Source organism: Oryza sativa, chromosome 3 (genome assembly GCF_034140825.1).
Source record: "Oryza sativa Japonica Group chromosome 3, ASM3414082v1".
NCBI classification, from domain to species: Eukaryota; Viridiplantae; Streptophyta; class Magnoliopsida; order Poales; family Poaceae; genus Oryza; species Oryza sativa.
The window spans coordinates 16001083-16019601 of record NC_089037.1 but is presented as its reverse complement, the minus strand read 5'-3'; the positions used below and the strand labels follow the sequence as shown (position 1 = coordinate 16019601).

The 18519-nt window shown below is 40.8% G+C and overlaps 2 protein-coding genes and 2 pseudogenes across 5 annotated transcripts; 1 reads left to right on the top strand and 3 right to left on the bottom strand.

The window, feature by feature from the left end:
- Positions 1-1270: 1270 nt before the first annotated feature.
- Positions 1271-5085, bottom strand: LOC4333022 (cysteine protease ATG4A-like). Of its 2 annotated transcripts, NM_001417803.1 has the most exons (10): positions 4936-5085; positions 4460-4653; positions 4088-4377; positions 3921-4006; positions 3780-3830; positions 3264-3649; positions 2756-2894; positions 2059-2114; positions 1872-1942; positions 1271-1778 (listed from the first exon to the last, which is right to left on the bottom strand). In NM_001417803.1, exons 3-10 carry the CDS (start codon positions 4257-4259, stop codon positions 1573-1575), a joined length of 1167 nt encoding a protein of 388 aa, NP_001404732.1. In that variant the 5' UTR covers positions 4260-4377; positions 4460-4653; positions 4936-5085; the 3' UTR covers positions 1271-1572. The 2 variants fall into 2 exon arrangements, with proteins under 2 accessions (NP_001404732.1, NP_001404731.1); NM_001417802.1 differs by having other exon boundaries at positions 4088-4653; positions 4936-5062.
- A 351-nt stretch (positions 5086-5436) lies between these two features.
- LOC4333021 (uncharacterized) lies at positions 5437-8075 on the top strand (annotated as a pseudogene).
- Positions 8076-9173: 1098 nt separating this feature from the next.
- On the bottom strand, positions 9174-12723 carry LOC136355633 (protein FAR1-RELATED SEQUENCE 5-like; annotated as a pseudogene).
- A 2146-nt stretch (positions 12724-14869) lies between these two features.
- On the bottom strand, positions 14870-18032 carry LOC4333020 (uric acid degradation bifunctional protein TTL). Of its 3 annotated transcripts, none has more exons than XM_015775047.3 (6): positions 17817-18032; positions 17625-17698; positions 16979-17036; positions 16794-16895; positions 16326-16485; positions 14870-15514 (listed from the first exon to the last, which is right to left on the bottom strand). In XM_015775047.3, the coding sequence occupies exons 1-6, from the start codon at positions 17961-17963 to the stop codon at positions 15051-15053; spliced, it is 1005 nt and encodes a 334-aa protein (XP_015630533.1). In that variant the 5' UTR covers positions 17964-18032; the 3' UTR covers positions 14870-15050. The 3 variants fall into 3 exon arrangements, with proteins under 3 accessions (XP_015630533.1, XP_015630534.1, XP_015630535.1); XM_015775048.3 differs by having other exon boundaries at positions 14870-15454; XM_015775049.3 differs by having other exon boundaries at positions 14870-15439.
- Between the last annotated feature and the right edge of the window lie 487 nt (positions 18033-18519).

Below are 18519 nucleotides of genomic sequence, written 5' to 3'. Positions count from 1 at the left end.
CTCCAAACTTAATTAATCCATCTTTTATTGATGAAACAAATCTTTGACGACACACCTAACTTCATTTCCCCACATTTAGCTCCCCCGGTAGTTCACATGGAATCTCCCACACGGCATTGTTTCTTTTAATATTGAGCGTACGCGTACGTGATTATGGTCGTTGAAATAAAAAACATAAGAAGTTTGGATGGTGCTAAGGGCACGTACAACGATTGTTAACGAGTGTTCTCTATCTGATACTATGTAAATAAATCTCTGCTGATGTGAAAGAGAGAGCGGAGAAAAGAGAATACGTATACCAACGGCTTATAGTCGACTCGTACCATCTATCAAAGAAAATTTGTTGCATGAGATGAAGAAAAGAAAAAAAAAGATAATAAAAAATATTTTAGTGCATTAATGGTTAAAAGTTCTTATTGTCACCATTATATTGCTATGAAGTTTTTCACTAAGATTTATTTAGTTTGTTAATCTCCACTACTTATTTACCCTCTGTCTATATATAAATCAAGAAGTTCTACAGTAACATGACCCCAAAAACTGAGACCCCCACTACCGTAGCAACCAGAATATACACTAAACAAGATCGCGGCAACCTCAGGAGTTTGAAGCAAACATGTCTCACCGCAAATATCAAGTCCTTCACAGTGCTCATACGTGACGTGTAGCCATAGCTCAACAAATAGGATAACGGTTATCGTGGTGGTATGGGACAATTACTTCATAGGACGCGGGACTAACTTGAGAGACGAGAGCCTCAGCTGAAAAAAAGTTGGGATCGTGCTGCAAGGCTGCAAGAATCCCCACCATCCCATCCTTGGAGGAGAAGAGAGGGGAGCCTGCAAGGGACAACGAGGAGGACACCAATCCGTTGCCGATCTCCATTATCAACGCTAGCTGCGCCATCGTCGCCCTCCGAGCCCTCAACGCTCCGTCTATTAAATGCTAATAAAAAAACTAATTTGAATGCATTAAATGCTAAAATTCCGATCACATCTTGCACAGCGGGTAGTGTGTCGCCTCTCCCGTAACAGAACAACCACGACCTTCTAATATGGTAACAGAATAAGGGCACAAATGAATCGACCAGCAAACCCACTTAGGCTTTGTTTGTTTAATCCTCAAGAGAGAAGGAATGGAGGGGATCAAGGGGAATAATTTCATACCGTAATAGTTGTGGAATAAATCTCCTCCAAATCCTACTCAATCTTCTTTTGGGAGGGATTAAACGAACAAGGTCTTATAGTATAAATAAGTGGGCACAGTATAACAGAACATCGTGTAATAAATTCATTTTCATAACCAACCACAGGAGCACGTATGACACAAGAAAATTTCCAACGAATGAGCGATGAACTGATCACATTTTTACATCGGTAGCACGTACCCAACGCCGATTTTTCCCAGCTCCCCTGGGCTATTGAGACAGTCCAGCTTGTTCTCTACACACTCTAAAATAACGAGTCATTTCTATTCATTCACCCACACATAAAACAAGGGCATTCCACCGATGTGTTGGACGCAACATTTTTTTCAGTTTCCTCGTGAAGTCAGTTTTTTTCCACTTCATCACTAAAGAATCTGCCATTCCTCCTCTCCCGTTTCACCAGAGCCATCGAGACCCTCAACGTTGATGCTGTCCATGCCATCCCCTGAGCTACTCTCCTCATTATACATTTGTTTTGAAGGTTGAACCGACTGCACAACGGTGAAGAGTGGTGCTCCATTGGCTTTGTCCACTAGCTCAGAGGCCCGAGAACAGAAATCATCAAAGTCGTCTACATAAGCAGACAGACAGAGTAAATAAGAAAACCAAGATTGGAGTGAACTTAAATGATGACCCAACATTTTATCTGGCAATAACAGTTCACCTTTGTCACGGCAGTAAAAACCGATAGCCAATGACGGGTCTATCAGGTCTAGGGCCAAATCTCGTACAGTGCTGTCAATGTGCGGTTAGAGATGAATAAGGGTTTTACTATTTAAAATTTCAAAGGAAAAACAAATGCATGTACCATTTACCAGATCCTAATTGCAAATTTGCAATTGTGAACATACCTGCAGTGATATGAGGAAGTGCCTGCCTCTAAGTTATCAGCTGCAATATCAACTGCCTGAGATGTAGAGAGCACCCACTGTCACTACCATAACTCCAAAATGAAAAACCAAAAGCTCCCTAATCATTACATTGATAAATATACTTCCATATGATTGCTAACCAAAAAGGGATCCCAAGCAGAAAACTGGTACTGTAACAAGATTAAGAACACACATGGCTGAAAGACATAGACAGACCATTTAATCTTAGCAAACTGGGATGCTTGAGGCATTAATAAATGGAGTACAGGGCTAAAGGCTATGCAACCCAACAGTAGATAAGCCAGAGTGCCTTCCGAAAGAGATTTTCAGTTTAATCTGGAACATGAAAAAAATCCAGAATGCCAGATGATAGCAATCCCTGACTGCACGCATAGTAGACAAAGGTGCATACTAGTAATACTGTTTTCTTTTCTTTTCCTTTTTTGTGAACGGGAGGGCTTGGGAGGACGGAGCAATCAGCGGAGCACCATTGGAAAGGCATGAATTGCTGATCATATTGGTGCATGTGACAATGTGACATCAAGACTCTAATTACACATAGCTACATGAAAGTCAATCTACTTATTGAGTAGATTGCTTAACTCACTGGAGGCAGAAAAACACAACATCTGTCAAACTGGTGTTCATATATGCTAAGAAAATAATATAGTTTTACCAGCTGAACTTCATGGGGGTCTAGGTAGAGCGCCCTGTCATCCTGTACCCCAGCAATGTAGGTTGATGTTCCAGGCTTTCCACCCAAAATGCCCAAGCTTTGAGGAAATGTCAATGTCTCCTTTAGTAAAGGAATGTACCTGATAGAAAGTCCAATGACAGGAAATGGTTAGTACTATAATCAATCGTCAGCAGAAAGACCAAACCGTTGTCCTTGTTCATAACATAGTTTAATTGATAGCTCTCTAGATTTAAGACGAGCTTTTGTTCTTTCTGATAAACATACGGAAAGCTACTAAGACACCAGAGTAGAGTAATAACACAATGGATGTTGTATTTAGAAGATAGTAGAGTGTGAGTAGATGCCCAGGCCCCAAGCCACTTCACTATCCTTACAGGTTTATAGCGTACATGTAGAAAAAACCAACTTGGACAACTCTATATCAGATAACCAAACACTGTTCCACAAAAGTCTACAAAGCATGGTATTTTAATAGCTTGGTGATTACCTTGGATTAAGTTTGTCAAGACCAAGAACCAGAGGGACCAACAAAAGAATCGGAGACCAGGTTGATTGATTTTTGTTGAAATCACAGCAAAGCTGAGCAGCAACATCAATACAAACAACTGGAGCTCCCCCTCTTTCACCATCTTCATCACCAGATACCACATAAAGAGCCATAGGAAAATTCCCATTCCCATCTACAGCTTCATGATGCTCCCTATTGGTACAGACAAGGGTTTGCCATGCCCGGCACATGGCGTATGGACCTACCCATGATCCAGCAGCCAGACCGTAACTCTTTCCAGCTTGAAGTAAATTGTGAATCGAGAAAGCACAAGCTTCAGAATCACCAAACATGTGTAAGATCCCTATATATTCAGGGCTATACGGCTGCATATGAACATTCGATCATTATAAGCAACCCTACATTACAAATTAAAAGAGGTCCATCACCTACTACAACTAAAAACAGAAAATTTTATTTAGTCTTAAGATCAGAACAGGTAGTCATGTATCTCACCTTCTGTGAGGGCTTTCTCCAAGACCTTCCAAGATGGTGGAAAATCAATGCCTGCAAAAATCCATCCAAATACCATTTTATTTACATCTGCAGTGGTAAAAAAAGGAGAAGCGCTTTCAATTAAATATAGTAGGGAAGGACCTGAGCAACCAGCATTTGGCTGCTTCTGACCATACAGCCCCAGTTGACATCACTAGTATATTTGGAATCAGAGATGGCATCAAAGCCTGAGACAAAAAGATCATGCAAACAACTCATCACTGATGTCCATTAACTTGCTGTACCAGGCATATGGTTGCAATGCCTACCTTTCCTGTAAGTGATCCATATCCTTGATGAGAAGTCCTCTAAAAATGCGGCATTCCCACTTTCGCAATCCGAGCTATTAGATAACTCCTCGGACGACAGCTTGTAACATTTACCAAGGAACCACACATCACTTGAAGTGAGAGCCTTGGAGGCGCCCAGGAAACGCCACATCGAGCCGGTACACGCGATCCTCCTCAAAAACCTCGACCAAGCATAGGATCCAGAGTGCGGTTTCAGCGACCTGTTCGCCGACGAATCCTGGTGCGCCTCAAATATACTGAAAGGGGAGCTGAAAACGCAGGACAGGATCGAGTTCTTCAATTGTTTCAGGTCCTGCCCCGAGCTAGAAGAAGAAGAAGGTGCAGCGTTACCCTCGCACAACGGATCAGACGAAGACGGCGATACACCCCTACCAGGCAAGCTCGTCATTACCTAACACACATATTACCTAACATAACACGGGCATGTGTGCATATCACATCCACAATACGGTCAACTTATCGAAGCGAAATCCTACAATTTCCCTTTTCTTTCACGATTGTACTGCAACACGCACCAACCGAATCTGAAACAGACAAGCTTCGATAGGTTAATTCCATCCATTCGTTCATACATTCATTGGAGAGGAAGCTAATAATATGTGGATTAGATTAGCCCACAGCAAACAGGAACAGAAACATAATTTGAACAGAACTAAACGAAGCAACGTGAGCAAAGCTAGACCGCTTAGAGTTGTTCGTCACCAACAACAAAAAGAGAACCTAAATTCCAGATGAATCTCTGCAGTTCAAGGCGGTAGTACGGCAGTGAGAAATGGCTAGCTAGGGTTAGGGATGGGGAACCGCACCGGTGGTCGCGCCGCCGCCGCCGCCGCCGCCCGAGGGGATGGGGGGACAGCGGCAACGCTGCCGCCGCTGTCGCTGCCGTCGCGCGGAGGCGAGGGATGGAAAGGAATCGAGCGATGGGGATGTGGGGGGGATTCGTCTTCTTTCATTTTAGACCTTTGACTTTGTAGATATTAGTACATAAACTTCTTCATTCGTTTGATTTCTGTCGAGCTTTCGTATATACTCCCTCCCTTTTATATTATTAACTATTTACTCTTTTTACTTAATCAAACTTCTTTAATTTAATAAAAAATAAATAATATTATTACAAAATAAATGTATTATCAAAACATGTTTTATGTTAGATTTAGCTAAACGTGCTAATCTTTTTATAAAATTGATAAACCTTAAATATATTTAACTATAAAAATCAAAAGATCTTATCCTTCTTTCTATATATCCTTCTTCACCTGTAAATCTCAGCCATTGGATCTAATCTTACATCGCATCTCAGCCGTCGGATGAAGTGCTCGCTTCTCCTCCCCGCGCCTCCCCCATCCCCACGCGCCAGCCACGCCGCGGAGCTGCGCGCCTGTAGCGTCGGCTGTATCGTGAGATGGAGATATGCGCCCGCGCCGGGAGCCCTAGCGCCATGCCCCTTCCCCTCTCCTCTCTCGCCTCCGCCGCCTCCCCTCCCTCGCCTCCGCCGTCGCTGCCGCCGTGATCTCCTCCTCCTCCCCATCAAATCCCTCTCACGAGCTAAGACCCCTCCACCAGCTCTCCTCCAGGTTATTCTCCCCACTGCCCCCCAAACCCCATTCCCTCTCCTGCTCCAGGCCACAAGCCCCACGTGCCACCACCACCGACGGATCAGGCGCGGGGGACCACGGGAGCGATTCCGGAGGAAATAGCGGCAAGGGCAGCGGCGGCGGCGGCGGTAGCGACGATGACGACTGTGAGGAGGCCGAGTTCGGGCCCCTGCTCAGGTTCGATGAGGTGCTGCGCCTAGCCATGGCACGCGGTGTCTCGCTCCCGGCCGATATGGAGGCGGCCAAGGATGCTGGCATCTGGGAAGTCCTGTTGCTCCGCTACTTCGATCTGCAGGTAATCCGAATTGTAGAAGATTTTTTTGTGACAAGGGAAAAAAATGTTTGTGAGAAGGTATTTTCAGTCCCCTTTTTCATCTCTTAGGCAGCACCATGGCCTCTAGCCGCGATGATCCGGGCATTCTCGATGCTCCACAACCGAATGTTAGCCGACCCATCATTCCTCTTCAAAGTTGGAACCGAGGTGCGCGCGTGATTGGTTTGTTGTTTAAGCTGAGGAGTTCAGATTGTAGTCCTACAGAGTTTTGAGGATTTCGCATTCGATGCAGGTTGTGATTGACTCGCGCTGCGCCACGTTTGCGGAGGACTTCTGGGCGGAATTTGAGCTGTACGATCCATAGACAGATATGCATGCTACAGTTTGCTCGCTGGCCCATGTTCCTTCATCAGTTCTACTTCATGGAGTAGATCCCTAATGCATGAAGCACTACTTTTGTGTGATCTCTGAGACTTTGACTAATACTTTGGCCAATCCTTTTTTTAAAGCATATGCTTTAATTTCGTCTGATCACTCAAAGTTTCTTTCACATCGTTAGGATGTTTTGTTACCACTGCGTGTAGAAATTAACTTTGCACCGGCTAATTGAATTTGTTTGATTTGCTTTGTAGGGATTCATGGATACAGCCATCACCCCCAGTTTCCATTCTCTTATCCTGCACAGTTCATCGGATGACATATTTGTGATTCCAAAAGAGTAATGGATGGTTAGTGTTTAGGTGTTCCAGCAATTGATGCAAATGTCAAAATTTATCTGCTTTATCTCTTACTTCAATTCTTTCTTTTACATGTGAATATTGGTTGCATAAAATCTATTTTTGGTTGTTTACGAGTTTACCGACATTCTGAAATTGTAGACTGAAGGGATTTTTCATTTGTTCTTACCACTGTGACTTATCTTATGCCTTTGTCTCAGCCTTTTAGGTCTGAATTAAACGCAGAGAGTTGGAACAGTCAAGACAGCAAGCAGATTATCACTACGTTTCAAGGTGTTCCAGAAATCCTGACACAAGATAAAATTTATAATTCTGATTAACCACTGTAGCACATCATCACCATTAGTTGTTTGGCACATCGTCTATTTCAGCCTCTTTAGCAATTCTGTACGACAATTGATGCAGTTTAGTAAGTCTGAATTCATCATGAATTTTGTCTGCATACTATTTGAGCATACCCTGTGATTTTGTCCATGCTAGAGCAATATGAAGTTCTGTTGAATTGTTTCTCTTAACTTGAAGAAAGTAACACTATCGTTAATCGTATGCACTGACTGACTATTGTTTTAGTTTCTTAAGAAAGGATTTCTTCTAATTGCAACCCCTACTTATTTGTCCCATCAACAGTGCATGTATCCACGCCCATGACCCAACCTTGGATGCTACCTTGCTCCAGTGGATGCCGGATTTCCTTTGTTGCATTGTCCATCCTCCTTCACACTGAAGCTACGCAGGACCTGACACCAGTCCCCACAGTCCAAATTGACTTCAGGTTTGCAGTTGTTACCTTCTACAGTTCTACCACAATGATCGATTTTACTTTTCTCAGTTCATTGTTCGTTACTTTATTTCTAATTTTGTATTTGTAGATATGTGTTTCCAGTTTAAATTACAGGGTGGAATAAATAAGAAAAGGATCGAAGCGAGCTGGACATTTTTATCCTTTTGATTTTATCAGGAGTACATGATTCAGTTTGCAGATCATCTGCTTCAAGCAAGTGATTGTATTTGTTAATTAGCACTTTCAAAGTTACAATCCAATAAAGAGCACCTGAGCAGGACGGTGGTTCTCAGCAGTTGTAGCCATGTCCTACCTGAATATTTGAAAAAAAAAATGCAGGCCATCAAAGATGAACGGCAATGCAACATCGACAGCAGCGAGCTCCAGCCACCAGTCTCCTAAATACAAATTTGTTCCTTTTCTGGCACAATTGATTTTTATAAGAATGTGATCAGTGAGATGAACAGATCAAATACCATTGATTGCTTTGACCCACATGATCCGATTCAGAAGGTAAAATCAAAAGTCTGATATAATTACAGTTAGTATGTTCTGTTCATGGTGTTACCTTTTTCTCCCTGTATGCCCAAGCACATGATTTTGTTTGAGGAATCTATTTACTACAGTTTGCATTTTTTTCCCTATATTGCATCATATTTATCGGTTCCTCAAATGAGTTGACAAATTCCTGGTGCAGAGAAATTTTAAGCTCTGAATGTTGTAGTTTAGCCTTTCTGCAGTACAGAAGAATTTCTTTGGATTAATCATGTAAGGTAACAAAGTGCAATTACTAATATGCAATTACATAAGTACATATTAGTATCTTCATAACATCTTTTTGACACGTATCTTTTGATAAATAAATTCAATATCATACTCTGCGCTCAATCACACTAAAGCATATCGCTTTCTAATTTGATCAAACTTGGTCATTATTGAATTCTACAAAAGCCCACAGCAACGCGTGGGGTATCAACTAGTATAATATAAAATAGATGCAGTACAGTTATGTTCGGCTTATTCTTTGCATGATGATGGCATTCTAAAGTTTCAAATAAAAAGGCTTTCTAATTTCTGAATTCATTCAATCAGTGAAATATAGTGACCAGTCCTTAAGATAGATATTTGTAGAAAAGGTAATCCCTATGTATTATATTTTTCCATGTTATGTTCTACTCATTAGCTCGGGAGCTTTTGTTACTAGTTGATACCTCGCATGTTGCTGCGGGATAGCTATATCGTGAATTTATAAGATGTAATTCTAGAACTTTTGACTATTGGTAAAATATCATTACATAGAAGGGAACATATAGCTGTAAATTTATCATAATTGCATGATCAGCATGCTTGAACGTTCGATATGTACATTGGATTACTATATGAATTGAAATGACATGATTCCAATTAAGATACTCCCATTTCGAAGAACCATGAACGGTAAGCAAACAGGATACTATTTTTATTATGTACTAAATTGGCTTAAGATCTCTAATAAAATATTTCTTTTTGCGAGAAAACAAAGAGAAAATACGGATAACTCTGCATGCATATGTTGGTATATGATCTTAAAAGAAACAACTATTGGGTGCATGAATCTAGTAATTTCAAGAAACATGTTCACCTATGAGTAAATGGGAGGAATTGTAGAGAAACAAATTCAGTGATTGCCAGTCTGAAAAACACAAAGATTTAGCACAACCTTTTAATTAGACGTAGATGGTCAAATGTGAGAGTGGACCAATCCCTCAATACTTAAAGTTACCAAAAATTGAAGTTACAACACCAAAAATTGAAGTTACCATAGTTGTGGTACATTGACATAATAAAGCTTGGTGATAAACGAAGAAATCAGATGTGAAAAGAAGCAAGATCATGATAGAGTACCAAAAACCAATCACCATAGGAGATAGACATAGATAGACATCCTTGCAATTGGTAAAGATCATCGAGTGTTGTAATTTGTACCAACAAATTTTCGATGTCATCTATGACAGTGACAAACCAAATTTTCATTGGACCATTGACATTTCCTCCTTAGATGATTGAGGAAGCCCGTTCAAGCATAAATATTTCAAGAAAATCCATTGGATCGACCTAGATATGGCTAGTAGATGCATTAGGAAAATTAAAGGGAATGAGAAAGAGGTAGACACAAATGTAGTGGTGTAGGATTCGGGTGGGAGATGTATTGGTTAGTGGTTAGTGATAAAGAGAGATATAATGATGCATGAGGTAATTAAGAGGAAGACAAAAAGCATTGGTCCTCTCAGATGCCATCGGCTAAGAAGAACTTGATCTAATGGTTGATTTGCATAGACGCAAGATGATCTAATGGTCAATATAATCATGATTATGTGGCCTCACAAAATTTGAGCTTTATAGCATAAATGACTTGTTGAGGGTACCAATTATATAGGAAGAAAGGATTTAGCCGATCGATAGGAGATGCAATGACGGGAGGAGAGGAGAGGCCACAGCGAGGGGATTCAGATCCTCTGCCTTCGGGGGGTGAAGGCACGGTGGTGCAGTCAAGCCATCCTCACCGTCTAGCAAAAACCAGTGGCTCACATTCGTGTGTGTACACAGAGTAGAATGGGCTAGTCCATCAAAGCAAATAGAAGAAGGCTTGGCCCAAAAAATGTCAGCTTATGCATATAAAGCCTTTGCTCTGCTAAACATTATCTGAAAGCCTCCAATTGATTAGTGCTAAACTGCTAATTCACCTAAAAAATACGTAGAATTTCACGAAAATAAAATGCAAGGCAACTCATGAGTTTTAAAAAACATGTTTCATTACACAATAGAGTGACAAATCACATCACAAGGCAAAAGAAATTGTGACTAGAGCATATGATTAACAAGAACAAAAGCATTGCCATAGCTAAAATGTCTTCAGTGCCAAGCTCATTGGTGTTTGGCCCATGTAAAGTTGAACCAGAGTAAAAAAAAAACTTAGTAACATTGCAGTCACTAAGTTTATGCGTTTAGCTTATTATTTTGATTACCATCAACAATTGGGTGAAGGTATTTATGACCCCATATTGTCCAACATCACTGATGTTGGTCCTAGAACTGCTCTCTTCTACAGCTTGTGCCTGCAGTCCAGCATTCTCAACATCTTGTTGCTGGAAAGAGAACAAAATTTATAATGCAAAGGTCATTGGCATGAACTAAAATATAGCACTAGGATGAAATTGGTACTAAGAACTTACCTTAGTTTTTTTAGTTGTACTTTGTTTTTTCCTCCTTGTCCCATTCTTATCTGTCCATGATCTATTCCTCTTCAAATTTCTTGTACGGAATTCTTTCTTCTTTAGGCTTGCATTAGTAAGTGAAACATTTGGTTCTTGAACATCAACACGAGCTGCACATGGGTCTCCCAAATTAATACATGGACTTGTAGCCATTTTATTTTCAACTTCCTTGGTGAGGATGTTAAGCGTGTTGTCTACTAGCAAGAAACATTATGGTGAATTAACTGCTTGATGTGCCAAACTAAGAAATTTGCATGAGAGATATTTGTAGCGAAGCATTTCATCCAATCTTGGACCTTCAACTATGCTTCTTCCTTGGTTATCTTGTATAGTTTCAAGACGTGCTTCTTGCGTCCATCGCTTTAATGCGTTCATCGCTTTAACACATAATGTGTTGGCAGTGACTTGATATTCATCAAATCAAGAGCTTTTAAAGCATGGCCACAGAATATTCGAATCCTCTTGAATTGACCATAGCTACATATAGCCATTTGCTCTAAAGGATTACCAGCAACCATGTACTCCTCTTCAAATGCTAAATTCTCATCTCCAATTGCAACAAGATATTTATTATCTCCATCCAACACTTCAGCACATGCTGCCATGAAACGTTCATATTCAGCTTGGAATGCTTCAAATATAATGGGTGTGTACAGCTTGCTTGCTTGCAACAATATAGGTATTTTCATTTTAATTCTTGGCAACTTTTTCCTCGACTCAAATAGAGAATTCAATTCCTTATCTCTTTTCAGTTGCACTACCCTCTCAAAGTGTTGTAGAAACCAAATGATATTCAAAATTAGATTTAAAATGGTCTTTCAAGTCATTATTCAGACTATCACTTAATTGTGTGCTTCTCATCCCCAATGTATGGACATCCTTCATATAACATTTAGCCCACTTTTTTTTGAACTTGTAGATACTATATAACCAAGTCTGCTTCTGCATCTTGCTTCTCATGGTGTCAAATGTTTCTTCAAATTTTGCCTCGTCCTTGTACTCATACATACAAGCACTAAAATCAGATAAAATACTTGAGCCTTCATTCTTCGGTTGAGATAAATCCTTGATAGCATTCTGTATTATGTGGAACGTCCATAATCCATGCCATGCTTCTGTGAACACTTATTCAACAGCTTTGCCCATTGCACTATCTTGGTTTGTATAAATTGTTTGAGGTTGCTTGCCATTATGTGATTTTATAAAGGTCTCAAACAACCACTTGAAAGACTCAAATGTTTCATCATACATAAGAGCTGCACCAAAAACTACTGTTTCTCGAAAATGATTGAATCCAACAAAGACACCAAAAGTCTACTCTCTTTATTTGTTCCAAAAGTAGTACCAAAAGTGACATCACTAAAATGTGCATAGTCTATGATCATTTTAGCATCAGCCTAAAATATGTTTGCTACTTGTTCATCACAATCCATTTGCAAAGCATATTGGAAGGATGGATTCTCAGCAATTTTGACTTGAAAATACTTCAACATACTTCCGGCTTGACCATATGCCATCTCCCTCCGTCGCTTGGTACGCAAATAACTTTTTTGATCATGAAGGGTGTAGCTAAGATTAAATGTTCCACCAACTTAACGACTAGCTAGCTCATGTGCAGCTTTTGGTCCAATTCCGGAGTCATCGGCTGTCTCAATTTTAAAAGGTTGCAAATCTAAATTATTCCTTTGTGATGACATTAGGTGGAATGTTTCTCGTGGATAAAGGATGTGATTGTGGTCTAGAACAAGATCAGTCATGGTCTAGTATAAGGCCAATTCTTACTTGACAGCCGGTTCTAGTTTCAGCTCTAGGACATTTTTATTAAATAACCTCTTTTATATTGTTTCCGATGACCCTCTTTTTGAGCAAACATATCTAAATGATCTAACTACCAGCAGACTTCCTCTTATTTGCATACCTCTTTGTAACCTCGAAACCAGTGTTACCTCCATAAGATTATTACTACAGAGAAAATACAGCCATGCTTGAAGAATGACAAGTATAGAGATGGTATTTATTTGCCTCATGGACTCATGGTGCTCGCCATCCACCTTTTCTTCCATCTCTCTCGTAGAAACTGACCAACCACGGTGGCAAATACGTGGTCTTCAAGTGGTTTCTTCTGCCATACCTAACCGATCACAAGCTTGTTGCATCTCAAAACTAGGCTGTGAAGAGGTGACAAGAAAAGGGCATAAATTCTTTTTACAGCTAAGGCTCCGTTCAATACCTCACTTTCCCAACCTATCTCCCTCGTTTTCCGCGCGCAAGCTTTTCAAACTGCTAAACGGTACTTTTTAAAAAAAAAGTTTCTATATGAAAGTTGCTTAAAAAATCATATTAATCTATTTTAAAAAAAATAGTAAATACTTAATTAATCATACAATAATAGGTGCTTTGTTTTGCGTGCCGGGGAGGAGGGGTTCCTAAGAAGAGAAATGGAGGTGAAAAGGGTAAACGAAGATAATTATGTAATTACGGCGCCAAAATAGAGTAAAGATGCCATTTTTCCCTCCGCGACTCCATTACCGCGGACATTTTCTCGCCATAATGCGCCAACCTGGCTAGGCCTCATTTGCTGGCTTGATTGCACGGACTAATGGGCTGGCCCATTCTACTCTATGTATACATGCACGAATGTGAGCCACTGTTTTTTTTTTTTTGACGGTGACGATGGCTTGACTGCACCACCGTTCAGCGCCCGAAGGCAGGGGATGGGGGAAGATGTGGCGTGGCAACGGCAGTGAATTAGTGATGAAGGGTACAGTGAGAGAATTTTATTTTACCTCAATCATTGCACGGGAGTCCCCCACAGTTTCAAATTTTATTAATTAGAAATGAAACAAAAATTACAACGAGTCCAACCACAAACTTAAAACGATTTCTCGTGGAGATTTAATCTATATACAATAACATATGGGGATCACTTTTCAAAAAAAAAAAACTCTAAGATTGCACTGTAGGTACTATATCTTCAAGTGCTAATAGAATTAAACTGTCAACGAATATAATATCAAATCGTTAAATTTTACTAGTTACCCTGGCCTGATAGGTTGGTGCGTCTGTTGCTTGCCGATAGAACAGATACATGCTATTCGCTTAATTATTTTGGTGCCTTTTGTATTTAATTAAAAGTTGTTTTTTTCCTCTTCCAACTAAGGCCCTGTTTGGCACAGCTCCAGCTCCAGCTCCACCCCTCCTGGAGCTGGAGCTCAGCCAAACAGTTTCAGCTCCACCAAAACTGGGAGTGGAGTTGGGTGGAGCTCTCTCACAAAATGTACTAGAGTTGTGGAGCTGGGTTTAGGCAGCTCCACAACTCCACTCCAAACTCAACTCCTGGAGTTATATTTAGGAGTTGGAGTTATACCAAACAGGCCCTAAAATTGAGTTTGCGAAAGTTGTTTAATTAAAAGTTGTTTGCGAAAGGGTCTGTAACCTAGTGGTTACAAGAGCCTCAGTAGCACCTGAGGTCCTGACTTCAACTCCCTATGGGAGCGAATTTTCCAGGATTTAACGGCGTTGTGCTTTCAGTGGTAGACGACGTACCCGTCGACAGCGAGACGCCTGTGGTGACTTCGTCAATCTCTCCAGGATTTGCCGGCCCAGTCTTCGAAGATGCTCATAGGGGTAGAGTTTGCGTGCGTGCGTTCATAGGGGTGAGTGCGCGTGCGTTGTGAGTGTCTGCGTTGTACTGTGTAATTCTCAAAAAAAATTGAGTTTGAATTTGAAATTTGGTGGTGGTGATATAATTCATTACCTATTTTCATATCTAGTTTTTTTTTCTTAATAATTTGCATTGGTATTACACAAACCTGTTTGTTGAATGGAATTTAGTATATAAACTTGTAAAATTTTTGTTTTGATGCCTTTAACAAGTTTTCACTTATTTGATGGTTTTCAGCAGATATTTCCCCGTATCTTTCCAGAGTCAATAATATCAGTATCTGCAACTCAAGTCTTGGATTAGGAAAAAAATGGCAAATGAATCAAAAAAGTGGTCATACAGGTATAGATTGATAAGTGTAATATAATCCATCTACTAAGTGGCATGTGTCGTACCAAACCATGCACTGAAACTTTAGTACTATAGACATCAAGCTTCTGTATACATTTTAGTATATCAAATTTATTCTTGCATCATAATGTCAGTGCACATAAACAGGCAACCCTTGCTACCAAAGCAAACTTGTTTTCCCGACATTTTGCTACCAAGAGGAATATTACACACGAACTTTTCAGATGGAATATGCAGCATCTCGCAGACTTGGGGACAGGCTAACTTAACTGCCACGGTAAGTGGTGAATGAAAAAGGAGAATGCAACAGAGGGACATGGAAATGCTCGGTCGTCTGGTTCTTTTTTATCTCAAATATGATGCTCACATAAGGGAAGAACCCTGAAGGTGCATACTTGCTGGTGTTGAAACTTATGCGGTAGAAACCAGGAGCGACGTTATTGACAATGTCCATCAGTTGACCGCTGCGGCCATCGTTGTTCGTAACCGATGAGCCCAGGGTTGCCCATCCATTGAAATCTTTGTTGTTGAATGATGGGGGTGTTGATGCATCCTTCCACATCTCTAGGTGAACTTCAATTCCTGATGCTGGCGATCCACGAGCGACATCCAAAACATGGGTTGTGATCGGAGGGCGAGTTCGGTTGGAGCTACCTGTAATTTCAGGAGCTTTATTGGCAGAATGCTGGGTGTGAGATCCAAGATGTGCTCCAATAATCCGCATGCGGTCTTTTGAACAATAAAATGGTAAGAAAGCAGAATAATTATAAAACCATTAGTAGTATGCTACACTTCCACAACACAACATGCGAAGGAAAATAAAGTGATGTTAATTATAACGTACAGGTTAATTGTCGCAGCTAGTTCAACTTTCAAATATTGATGATAAGCGATGCCCAGGAGATGCCTTTCCAGGATATGCTCATTCCGTAAAGTTAGTTCATTACTTATTTACTCCACATATGAATTACTTCATTTCTTGTTTTCAGTTACAGTTTTATATGCCAAGAGATAATACATATAGATAAGAAAATGGATCGGAGGTCAATAGTAAGCAAAGTTGCTGCGTGTAATCATGTCAACACTAGGTTGCTCATTAACATCAGAAAAAAAAGTTTGCAACTACTAATCTATACAGTACTACAGTGCGTTTTTCTGCAAATTAAGTGAACCAAAATACTAGGTGAACTGCATTTCTTTTTTACTTTTTTAGAGTCAGAAAAAATATAGTTCCTTTAGTATTGGATATCAGGACTTATTTCTGAGAAAAAAAATGATGTACTAACCTATGAGGTGCAACCATGACCATGGAAAACATCAAAGTGTAGCCTTCGTCATGGAAAAGACTATATGCGAAAAGCCCAAAAATGCACAGCACAGCTGCTCAGTCAAAAAATAAATGTGGGCATGGGAACTACCAATCCAAGAAACTTAATGAGGACCATTGGGATAAGTATATTGGATAGGTACACGGAAAATCCTCGAATATGTTGAATAAAGAGCATGCATTTATTAACAGCAGATAAAACTGTTTCAGTACCTGCTGCTTTATCCGATTGGCTAGTAGGACCTCCAACCGTTGAAGAAGGGGGGGCAACAGGCTCTGATGCAAAAAGCTTTGCAAGACGCAGTTCAGTTATCTTCAGTTCTTCCTGTGCTGCGATCTCAAGTTCAACAATTGGCCTATTTTCATAGCGCCTCTGAAAGAGCAGGATGGTAATAAGATAACTTCAACAATGGAAAGGAAGTCATTATATGAAGCTTAGTTGTATATGAAATGCTTGTCATGCTAAGAAATAGGTTATCCAGCAAACAGTGTCAGAGATAAATTTAACATGTGTATCCCTTAGAAACAGTGTTACTTCTATGGCTCTCATTTTACTGTTATTCCACAGGTCACAGTTCGTCATTACTCATAGAGAACAATCATCTAAACATACGAGCGCTAGTTAAAAAGAGATAAATAAGCACAGAATACTAATCAGGTAATAGAAGAGCATATCCAGACCTTAAGCTCCGCTAAGACCTCAGGGGCAGTCCTCCCAGACGCGCATATCATGAACACAAACCCAAACTTCTCCCTATACCTGGCATTCCAATCTGCCAACTCCTACAGCAGGTGAAAAGAAGCATATTGAGCCTGCAAGTACTGTAAAACATGCAAGAAAATGATGGCAAAGAAAGCTGCAGCACCTGCGCGGTCGAATCAGTGGCAGTTGCAAGCGCTGCTGATTGCTCCTCCTTGCACCACCTAATACCCCCACGAAGCAAATCAAAATTTTCCTACCATGGTACTAGCTTTTAAAGGGCATATACACTCAAATAATGCAAGAGCTCCCAACCACCAATTAAGCACTTTCTACTTGTCCACCCTTGTGTACTTGTTGATGAAAACTACCTGATTCTCTTTATTCATTTGTTTATTGGCTTTGGCTAGTGTGATTTTATATATCAGACTAGACTCGTCTTGAACCACCTTACATTAGTGGCACAATATGTAAGGTTGTAGAGGTCTGTAAATTAAGGTAGTTGAGAACACCATGAACATGTACTATGCGGCTATGCCTCTCTGTATTGTAAGCCAGTACGGGCATTGATAATTCAGATCTCTCTATTCGTCAAAACTGATAACGCCGCAGAGTGAATTTCTCCATAGGATGGATGATTTGAACAAGTTGAGCAAAGCATCTTGGCTGAGGGAGTTTCCTTCTAGGAGCTCTTAAGCAAATCAATCCGCTCTCGGCGACAGACAGTGGAGATCGACAACAAACAAACCCAAAAAGAAAAAAAAACTACTCCACTAAAAAAACTAAAGGAAGAAGGAAAGAGAGGCACCGACTTGGGGGCGGAGGAGGAGGTGGTGCCGATGGCCGGGTGCGCGGCGAAGGCCTCCAGCCACCCGTTGACGTCCACCTACGATCCGATCGGCGGGCCAACAAACCATATCCAGCCATGAGCAGCGAGCATCATCATCATCATCAACCGCGGGGGGATGTGGTGGTTAGAAAGGTAGGAGTATAATAATACCTACCTCGTTGAGCCAGATGCGGCGGGCGGCGAGGAGGGCGTCGGCGAGGGAGGCGAAGGGGGAGGCGGCGGCCAGCGCGGCGGCGAATCGCCGGCTCCCGTTCACGCGCAGCACGTCCTCGACGGGCAGCTGCCCCCGCGTCGTGGCCATCTCGGAATTAGGATCTCTCTCAGCCGGTGATGCGATGCGAGCTCCGGGCGTACTACTCACTGGTTACTCACTAGTACTCTTATGTGCTGTGCTATATAATTATATTTCTCTCCTCTCTTGGAATTGGAATGAATAAAAGCTGTTTGGTGCAGGGTCCACTGGGACTTGTGGGCTTCTATTCTCAAGGAAATCACGTGTAGGCCCCTTTGAATCAAATAAATAAAAAAATAGAGAAATAGAAAAAATATAGAATTTTAACATAAATATAAGTGTAAAACAGACGATTGCAAAACACAGAAAAAACGCGTTTGATTGGACCACAGGAAAAAACACAAAAATTTGAGTAGAGATAAAGACTCAAAAGATATTCCATAGGAATTTCATAGGATTTGATAGGATTTCATAGGGTTCATTCCTTTAATTCAAGGCTTTGTAGAAAAAATTCCTATAAGAATAAAATCCTCTAAAATTCATATATATTTCCTTCCTTCAATTCAAAGGGAGCCGTACTTTCCTCATTTAACGTCTGCAATCGTCTGAAATTCTGAATATTCAA

Bases quoted from the DNA above. Each gene is read 5' to 3' on its own strand.
- LOC4333022 (NM_001417802.1), bottom strand. From the start codon at position 4,517: ATGACGAGCTTGCCTGGTAGGGGTGTATCGCCGTCTTCGTCTGATCCG. The intron at 3,831-3,920 runs GTCCTTCCCTAC...GGATTTTTGCAG, and splicing joins GCCAAATGCTGGTTGCTCAG to GCATTGATTTTCCACCATCT. The intron at 2,115-2,755 runs GTAAAACTATAT...TCTACATCTCAG, and splicing joins ACCCCCATGAAGTTCAGCTG to GCAGTTGATATTGCAGCTGA.
- LOC4333020 (XM_015775047.3), bottom strand. From the start codon at position 17,963: ATGGCCACGACGCGGGGGCAGCTGCCCGTCGAGGACGTGCTGCGCGTG. The intron at 16,896-16,978 runs GTGCTGCAGCTT...CACCTGCTGTAG, and splicing joins CCACTGATTCGACCGCGCAG to GAGTTGGCAGATTGGAATGC. The intron at 15,515-16,325 runs GTACTGAAACAG...ATTGTTCAAAAG, and splicing joins CCAATCGGATAAAGCAGCAG to ACCGCATGCGGATTATTGGA.